The sequence below is a fragment of the Clinocottus analis genome, unplaced genomic scaffold, assembly GCF_023055335.1.
Source record: "Clinocottus analis isolate CAN_PGR_092001 unplaced genomic scaffold, fCliAna1.0.p SCAF_4, whole genome shotgun sequence".
NCBI classification, from domain to species: domain Eukaryota; kingdom Metazoa; phylum Chordata; class Actinopteri; order Perciformes; family Cottidae; genus Clinocottus; species Clinocottus analis.
In genome coordinates, this window is record NW_027176153.1 from 19,623,691 (window position 1) to 19,633,444 (window position 9,754).

General features: G+C 45.3%; 1 protein-coding gene across 1 annotated transcript; it reads right to left on the bottom strand.

The window, feature by feature from the left end:
* Positions 1-1,770: 1,770 nt before the first annotated feature.
* On the bottom strand, positions 1,771-9,076 carry LOC137800913 (specifically androgen-regulated gene protein-like). Its single transcript, XM_068598282.1, has 4 exons — positions 8,999-9,076; positions 4,330-4,530; positions 3,631-3,781; positions 1,771-3,542 (listed from the first exon to the last, which is right to left on the bottom strand). Exons 1-4 carry the CDS (start codon positions 9,029-9,031, stop codon positions 2,041-2,043), a joined length of 1,887 nt encoding a protein of 628 aa, XP_068454383.1. The 5' UTR covers positions 9,032-9,076; the 3' UTR covers positions 1,771-2,040.
* Between the last annotated feature and the right edge of the window lie 678 nt (positions 9,077-9,754).

Genomic DNA, 9,754 nt, shown 5'->3' on the forward strand with positions numbered 1-9,754 from the left:
TTTGCGTTCTCGCTTATACAGATAATATATTCACTTCCTCATGAAAGATGTATTAAAATATACACAGATATAAAACAATAGTTTATTCAAATTAGAGTAAAAATGCATGCTGGGCAGAAACCCAGGGTGTGATCAAAACAACAAAAAAGTGTGCGTTTGGCACCGTTGCAGTCTTCCAGAGTTGACGCGCCTTTGTGTAAAGTAGATCTCTCTGCACAATGAAAAGATAAAAGTAATCATTATCAGTTTGGACACATTCCACTGCTCCACCAGCAAATTACTGGTAACGTTTGGATGTGGCAAGTCTCCAAAAATGATCAAGAAAGTCTGCGTGCCACAAACTGTTGTTACCTATTCAAAAGAAATGTCTTAAATTACTCAGTTTTCCCAGCAGCAGTCAAACTTAACATCGAATTACAGGAAGCAAATCTATTTGTCTCCTAACCTTTTAGAAACCATGCGCAAAAATTATTCTGTGCCCATTTTAAGTCTCAGCATGCCCCTTTCAGACAATCTTTTAGCATAACATATGTAATTTTTCCATTTTTGAACAGAACAACAAAGTTTTTTTGACTGAAACTCCTTCCTAACAGGCCAAGGCTTTGTTTTATTGTGATTTTTGTTGCAGATTCTTATTCTTTAGGTCCTAATCTTTCCAAAAAGGTGTCTTGTTGACCGCTCCAGTGGGCATTTTTGGGGAATCTGGCTCATATCATGCTGGATGTTCATTGTTACAATCAAAATATCTTTTAAAAGTGATGTTTTTTGCAGGTATACATTTTATTTCCCAAAACTTTGCTGAACAAATACATACGATAAACACAAGTATTGGAATTAATTTAGGGTTCCTACGACGACTCAAACACAGGAGAAAAAGGAGTTCTGAAGCCAACATTGGTTCTAGAGCTTCCAACGGGTTAAAAGCTTGCCGCAATGGGGAACAGTTTTCCAGAGGGACCGTCTGCTCGTAAAAATGTGCCGACACGAGGGGAAAAGGTGTTGCATAAACGCTTCGTCAGGAGGTGAGAAAACAGGTCGCACCAGTTCTCTCGCCATCGCATCAGAAGAAGCTGCCGAGGCCGAGCCAGAAGACCGGGGCGTCCCCCTCTGATTTGGGACGACACGCCTCGCGTGCCGACCGGAGGACAACATGACGAGGTCCAAACGCACGTATCAAAAAAAAAATTTGAAAAGTATGTGTACACAACAAAAATTGTAAGATCCATGCATGTGTAACTGACAGACTCACAATGGCACCACGCAAAGGTGTGGTGTAACAAACTCATGTGTTTTGACGTGTGCGTCACTGTGCAACCGCGCAAACTGCATGTTTCAGATTCCTACCACCGAGTGGCCACCGACTTTGACTTACAGTGAGGTATGTTCTAGATCTGCAGAGCATGTCTTTCTACATATTAATTCATTCAAGCAACGCCCCTTAGATTATGAATAACACAATCTTTTGTTTGGACAAAGTGCACTGAGCTGTACAAGTTCAATGCCGTGAAGTACACAAATCAACAAAGTCGTCGGGGAAGGAAAATGTTGACAGTGACCTTTGAAAGTATCTAAAAGGAGAACCAGCGGCACTGTAAGAACAACTTGTGAAAGCAGAACCTGACATTCAAGAAGGTTCACACCCGTAAATCACAAGCAGCATATTGAAATGACAAAACAGCTTTTACAATATTATTATTTTTAATTTAAAAACCACATCCACAGCGAGAGAAGCAGCAGTAAATATCCAAGAAGTTCTTGATTGACAGTTTTATGAGAAAGAAAAGAAGAAGAAAAAACACTGCACATTTGGCTGCACAATATGAGGAAGTAGATGTGTGTGGGTACGACAGTCAATGTATTCAAGGCGCGTGGGGCGGTTTCACACGCAATAGAGTACAAACGAAAATGCAGAAATATACGCGCTTAAGCTGCTTCCCTATAGTGTTGCGTTGCCTTCATCAATCCTGTATCAATCTTCGTTGTTTTTCCTTTAAACGTAGAATCCAAAGGGAGTCCGTGGCGCTGACATGCAGCGTAACATCAGTCCCTGAGCAGCCCCAGCTTCTTCAGGGCCTCGCGGCGCTCTCCCACGTTTTCTGCACGAGGGCAGAACTGTACACTGATTCCTTGCGACCGCGGCAGCTTCTGAGCGTCTCCGGCGTGGCCCGGCAGGGACCTCCGCATCTTGGGCTCTCTGCCGGTGGCTCGGCCCGCCGGCGAACCCTCTCTCCCCGCACTTGTGAACTCGTTCCGACTCCCCAGGGAAGCCGGGCGCGCCTTATTTTTATGTTGCTCGCCGGCAGCGGCGGCGGCGGCGGCGGCGACCTCGGTGGAGGCTTGATGAGCGACCCAGTCGCTTAGACCCAGACCGGAGCGCTCCAGGGTGGCCGATTTGACGCCCACGACCTCCGGTGGGGTTCGATGCTTCGCCGGGGAAGGAGGGGTGCAAGGGGGCGTGGACACTTGTGTGGCCCCTGAAGCGTTTTCGACGGCGGACAGTTCGTCATCCGACGGCGGCGCTCCGACGGGGTCGCTGAAAGCGGCAGGTGCCGGCAGAACCTCAGCCGGCTGGATCGCGGGAGCTGTGGCGGGAGCTGTGGAGGGAGCTGTGGAGGCGGCTGGAGACTGGAACGGGACCAAGGCGGGAGAGGAACTGTTGACGGAGGTGTACGACGGCGTGAAGGGTGGCGTGTGCGGCGCTCTCGGGCTGATTGGCGAAAGAGGACCCGCCCACGACGTTCTCGATTTGGGAGAAAGGAGGGGACTCGGGGCGGGGCCTGAATCGGCGTCCGCGGGCAGCAGGCCAAGCTTTCTGAGGGCCTCCATGTGGACCCTCTGGCAGTCCGGCAGGGCCCGGTCACTGTTCGCGGGCAGCGAATGTTCCGAGTTGTCATGCGAGACGGCCCGCTTGTGCGACTTCAGAATGATGTTGGCGGGGAGCTTCTTGGGCTTCGGGGCCACGTGAGGTGGCGTTCTGGGCTCTTCGAGCTCTTCGGGCTCTTCGGAAGGACGGCGCGTCAGGACATCAGAGCTGACGACTGGTAGACTCAGTTTTCGAAGCTGGTCTGGAGAATTCTGGGTCACGGATGAGTTCACTGAACTCCTCTTCGCCAAGGCTCTCTGGCGCAGCTGCTCCAAGTCCACGGTGGCTCCTGGCTTGTCGTTGGACAATCTCGCGGCCGGAGAGCGGTATTTGAAGCTCGGCCCGTGTGGAGGAAGGCTCGGCTCATCCATGAAGTCCGAGGGAGGAGGGATCACGTCGATCTCAGAGGCCTCATTGGACGGATCGGGACAAAGACTGGCAATTGGGACAATCTGAAGTCGACCGTCTTCATTTTTGGATACACACAACTCCGAAGCTGACGGGTGGATTTTGAAATCAGCCGATTCGGTGAGTGAAGTTTTGGGTTGAGCCATCGGGTTCATTGGTGGTTCCTGATTTAGAGCGTGATGCTCAGCTTGCTCTTTGATGACGAGCCCTCTGGATCCAGGCTCCGACGTCTGGTCATTTCCAGACGCATCAGAGTTCAAACTGGAAACGTCTGAGAAAGAAAAACACAATTACTGCGATTAGTATTGTTAGTTATCGACGTAGACACGAAAACTGAATATTTCAGGACATGAACATACCATTTACTCCCGTGCCTTGCTGGAACGGAGGATCCGGTTCATCGTTGGATAATCCGCTGTCCTCCTGCACCTCCATCGCTTCAATCATCTCCTCCAGATACATGAGGCAGGCCCTTTCTTCTGGAGATAAGTGCTCCATGCTGTCTTGACTCTGCAGACGAAAAAAAAAAAAGCACGAGACTGTGAAACGGATTGAAACTCAGCACCGTTTCTCTTTCTTAAACCCATAAGACGGCCAAAAGACAGGGACGACGGGTCAACGTTGTTTAGTGTTTAAACAAGCTGCAAAAGGAGTGACTCATCTTACCGCTCCTGTCCTGTTAGCTATCTTTCATTCTATATTGGCCTGTCAGAAGAATTTATTTCAGGTGGACTGCAGGTGCATGTGAACAGCGGGAGCTCCTCTCCCCTCCGGTCAACTTTCAAGAGAAACTCTCACTGAACACTCTCTCTCTGAACAATGAAACCGAATCACTTCCTCCCAGCCTCGCTCACGTTTACGGTAAACGTCCATGCGGACGTCGCCACAGCCTGCGGGCCACGAATCTCAGTTCCACCGAAAGACAGACAGCGTTGTTAAAAGTGACGTTTTGTTGGGATAGGCCCGAGGAGAAGTGTGACAGTGAAGCGCGTGGATGTGTTATACAACCGAGCGATAAAGGCACAGAAGGCCGAGCGGAGATCTGCAGCGGCACTCACGTAGCCAGAGTTCACGCTGATGACACTGTCGCAGCTCCCGGCACTGTCCAAATTGCTCGAGGATTGCATGGCAACGCCGCCTGGCCACGTGTCACTCTTCGGCATTGCACAAGGAAGAGGACGAGAGGGAATGACGAGGGCCTCGCGGTCCTTCTGCCGACTGTGTTGCGCTCGCCCGAGTGTGGAGTCTGATGGAAGAATCTGGGAAGAAAAAGGTCACGGAGAAAATGGGAAAACGGGACAAATTGACCAAACTGGAATCAAAATGAAATTTGCGAGGCACCGCTTTCTCCTTTAAACAACACAGAGATGACCACTGATGTAAAAGACACACAAAACACAACGACGCGTCTTTAAGTATAGTTTTTCAGTTAATTTCTTTCCCTTGGGGATTAATAAAGTATCCATCCATCCATCCATTTACCTACCTACCTATCTACCTACCTCCCTCCCTCCCTCCGTAATGAATGACATCAGCTGACAGGAAGTAAACATGGACCCGAGCTGTTGCAGGTATATTCAGACAGACACTATGAGAAACATAAGTATGAAGTATGACCTTGGGTAAAATATGTCTACTTTAAAGTTTTAAAGTGACCACGTGGAAGTAGTAAGAACGTGTTGAGTGGAGTGTGCGGGTAAAGAGCGGGGTCTATTCCAACAATCTCGTTCTCGAGAACGGTCGCAGCTGAAGGAATAAAGGATTTCTTGTAATTGTTCCTCGTCGCCATTTGGGACATTCAATCTGCCGCCGGGCCGGGCCGAGAGGATGGATGGGGTCATTGAAGATCTGGATTGCCTTTTTTGTAGGTTGTGGATTGAGGGAATAAATCCTGGAGTCGGCGTCGTTTGTCTCCGGCGATCCCGCTGAGCTGATTGACGAGCTGCGTCGGTGTGTTTCTGTGTTTTACTGAGAGGTTTCCGTACCGTGCAAGACAACCCGCGAGCCTTAATAGTCCACAAAATGGGTTTGTGAACGTCACAGCGACGACTATTAATGTCAAATCTTCCCATTAATGTGATGGATAAATGCCGTGAATTACAGCCGACACCTAAATTGTCCTCATCATGTAACAATAGCTCTCCTATTAAAGGTGTCGACTGCGCCGTCGCTGACATATTAAACATAACTAGTTGTGCAAATTGGGTCGTGAAGTAAATGAATTGGTGAATTAGTGAAAATGAATGTTACAATGTTCACATTTTGTCCCTTCCGTCAGGAAACAATAGCCGGGTGCTTTTGAGGACTTTTAAACTGGTTTTACTTGCTGTTGTCGTTCATGTTCACGCAAGTCAGTAAGTAATTAATCCTTTCCTCGTGTGCTTGGGATGGGAGACGAAACTCACAATCCCTGTTTTGTGCAAAAAAAATGTATTCATGTCTCTACACTTCCCTGTGTTTCCCTGTTGAGCTGCACTAACAAAAGGAAGAACCTTTGTCACTAAAAAGGCTGTAAGTTTTGAGAGTATCCTCTTTATCAGTTGAACTGATAGTTGAACAGTTGAAGGTAAGAAGTAAGATACATTTTTGGAATATAGTTCTTCACAAAACCGTGTATAAACCGTTAAAAGAAGAAATAAAGCATTCATGAGCAATACGGTGTGGTGTCACCAGTGGCTTGTTTGCTGCTTCTCTTGGATGCAGCAACAGAAAGCAGGAAGAGAACATTTTGCACCGCAAAATGTGAATAAGCCTGACTTAAGCCTGACGTACTCCATGCCATGTGTTGTGTCGAGATAGATGATGTTTTTCTGGCCAAAAAACTAAAAGAAATGATTATATCCTCGTGTTTCATGAAGGCCAGGAGCTGAAACGTGTCGGTCTGACAGGACACTTCTCTCCAGACCTTTTTTGACTCTTCTCCATGCACCTGAGGGGGATGTGAAGCTGAGCTGAGGGGCATATGCATCTGATTTAACTACAATACAGGGCATTAAATGAATTTACAAGACCATAAAGCAACGAAAACCACTCAAAGAAAAACTTCTCACCTCCTTGCTTTTCCTTTTTTAAAGTGCACGAGCGAGCGCCGAGAGCAAATACCGCCAACAATGAACAGTGATTGATTCACGAAGGGATAATATTTGATCAACTTGGATTAGGATTCCATAGTATAGTCACTCAAATGCGGTATGCCGCGTAAGAGACAAAAGCCTCACAACCTGTTGTGTGGCTTATTTGTCACGCAGCCACAGCCGCACAATCGCGTTCAGAGAAGCCGGCCTCATTGTTCTCTTATCTCAGAGAACACTCGATTCAACGCTTAAAGACCAACGGAATTAAGGTTTCTCGTTATGAGTCAGAGTCTCGTTAGCCTCCAAAAGGACACAATATCCCTCATTTCTGATGCCGCATGGTCTGATGGTCCAGGCACAGACACTCCCTCGCCATAAATAATGAAAATGTCTGCTCTGCCGATACGAGACCGTTCTGAATTCAATTATATGTGATACAGGACGTGTTTCGAAGGGAAAATTGAGGTGTACTGCATTTTATGGCAGCCGCTAGAACGAGGTGAAAGGTCAATCGGTGACTACGGCGTCTCATCGAGGACAGCGAGGACACCGTTTCACAGGCTGAGTCAAGTATTTTGACATTCATTATATTCATATAGGTCTACTTTTACACCTAAAAATGACATACGGGATTCAATATTTCTTTCCCGGAGGCATGGATAATAAATGAATAATTCAAATTATTGTAACAATTTAGAGATGGATGGATTCTGGATGTCTGATCCAAACTTTCAGATTCACCATTTGGACCTCTGGATTTCTAAACTCCTGGCTTCTGACCTCGGTTTTAGCAATACAATTTTTTTTAATGTTTTCACCTTTCACCCACTCAGCTGTTTTGCTTTCGTGATCTCGAGCAGTGTAGCTCCTAAACTAGCATTATGAGCAGTTTTCCTTTTTAGATGTTTTCATTTGAGGGATTTACAGAAGCCAAAGTCAATAAAAAGAATCCCATAAAAGATTTTTAAAAAGTCATTATTTCCTATTAAATAGGACCAACTTCAATGTCAAAGTGATCTGCATCTGAAGGTAAAGTGCAGCGGACATTTTAAACTGTGTCCAACAGAAATGAACCTTTTGTGTGTGTTTTGAGACAAGAAAGAAGAAGGTGGGATGCTGCGTTGGACTTTCCTCACTTGCTTTAAGAAAATAAGTGTTTGAAGATTCACGTGACAAGACAAAACATTTAAGAAAAAGACTACGTGAGAGGAATATTTTGTGAGTGCCTTAAGATCATATAACCTTGGTCTAGAGGCACCGGCAAAGAGCGATGACATTTCTGTCTTGTTGACATGACATATAGCAAGGACACCTGTGGAAAACCTGATCACCAACACCCACATTCCCTCATGTTTTATGGCGACGGAAGCTGGTTGACAAAGCACACTGGCCTCCTCCTGAACACTTTAATAGCTGCTAATTACTGTCCCTCCCATTTAGTTTGGCACAGTGAGAAGTGTCCAGGCTACAGCAGGCAACACACCTCTCTCTCTCTCTCTCTTTCTCTCTCTCTCTAACCTGAACCAGGCAACTCACCTGTCAGGCTGCAGCGGGCGAGCTCACTGCACCCACAGCTGAGTCAAGATTTAATAGTGACAGGAATGTCACTTTGCTTGCTTCCACGTCTTATTGACGACTCTGAAACAAAGTGGAGCGCGCTCCGATCTGACTGGGCGTTCAACTCGAATGACAACTCTGCAGATAAAACACTTTGAGAGGGGAAGGATGGCCTCCAAATGGCTTTAATGTCTTTGACTTGGGAAGAAAAGATGCACAGTTATCCAAAGAATCCTCAGCACCAAATTATAGTAATTGTAAAAAAAAAAGAAAAAAAGGTGGTTCAAATATGTGAAGTATTTATTCAAAGGCAGCCGTATAGAGCCATAGAGCGAGTGTAATGATTAACAGTAAACACAAGTTCATGGAGCACAGCAGCAGGTTGTGGGTTGCATAACAGAACAGACATATTTCATTAATGTTTAGCTTGGCATCTCGTCCCACTAAAAATCTGTATTATTGACATTTCCGTGCAAATATTTGTCCTTTCCCTGAGTGAACCTCAAAGTCAGCGATTAGGTGATCAATGTGTACTCTTTGGGAAGAAATGAGGGCTCATATTGAGCATGCAAAGTGAGTAATGTTGCTCATATGTGTGGGATTATTGTGTATTTTGCAGAGTATTTCACACACTCGACCCAATAGCTGTTAACTGACAGAGGATGAGAGGGTCGGTTGTCATCAGTCTGATGAACAATTGAACAATTAATCAGACACCTCCACCCCCACTATCTGCACTTTCTGGACCACTGTTTACTGTTTTTCTGTTTTCTAAATGTCTTTTTTTGTCTTTTATATTTATCTTTTGTATATAAGTACGAAGAGAAAAGAGAAACCGGAGTCAAATTCCATGTATGTGCACATTTACATGGCCATTAAAGCTGATTCTGATCAAACCTATGCAGTGACAAAAAATACAAAATAAAAGCCTTTAGCATTTTTATGAAAAGGACGGGTGATTGCATTTACAGCATACATTTTCAGAAAAAAAAGCATTGACTAACTTTTGTTTTATCATAACTCCTCTGTATCCACGACTAAAGCAGAAACAAACACTCACTTCAAACAGAAGGATTTCCCCCCCCAAAAAACTCACCGGAGATGTTTGAGAAACGGAGGATAAGAACATATAAAATATGTATTTTCAGACGTCAATCCATAGCGAAGGATCGCCTCGCTCCCATCCGACAGCAGCGCGGCTCCTGGAAGTGAAACTACGCGGAGAGAAGTCACGGCGCAGGTGGGAGAGACCGCTGCAGCCAGGTGAGCCAGTCAGCTTCCGGGTATGTCGGTGTGTTCTGGCCAATCAGTGAACGACGTCTCCACGGAGGAGCCAATGGAACAACAGCAGCCACATGAACGCAGCACAGATGGATATAAAAAGAGAGACTGTCAAAACATCAAATGCTGAGAATAAAGGCTATGCATGTACATACTCGCACATATATATATATATATATATATATATATATATATATATATATATATATATATATATATATATACTCTCTTATATATATAATAAGAGAGGCTTTTATATTTGTTCATATTTTGAAAGTTGTACTTAGACCTATTGGAGCTTTGAAGCAGTCTAACATGGTCACAATGCCAGCATGTTGAGCAGGTATAAGAAAAGTTAGGGGACAAACCAAATTATGACAATCCACATCCCAATAGGAACATGAATGTGAATTCCAAAATTCCAAAAAATTAATGTGCATTCCATCAAATCAAGTAATTCATCAAATGTTTATCGAGATATTTCAATAAATCCCCAAAAACTTCAACCTTATGGTAATGCTATATTTTGTAAAAGTCTGTGGGATACGTCCTCTGGAAAGCATGACTGTCT

What these genes read in the sequence shown, in the direction of transcription:
- LOC137800913 (XM_068598282.1), bottom strand. Translation starts at nt 9,031, where the DNA reads ATGTTCTTATCCTCCGTTTCTCAAACATCTCCG. An exon ending in CCGTTTCTCAAACATCTCCG is followed by an intron (nt 4,531 to 8,998) that starts GTGAGTTTTTTG and finishes TTTTCTTCCCAG; the next exon opens with ATTCTTCCATCAGACTCCAC. An exon ending in GCAAGGCACGGGAGTAAATG is followed by an intron (nt 3,543 to 3,630) that starts GTATGTTCATGT and finishes TTTCTTTCTCAG; the next exon opens with ACGTTTCCAGTTTGAACTCT.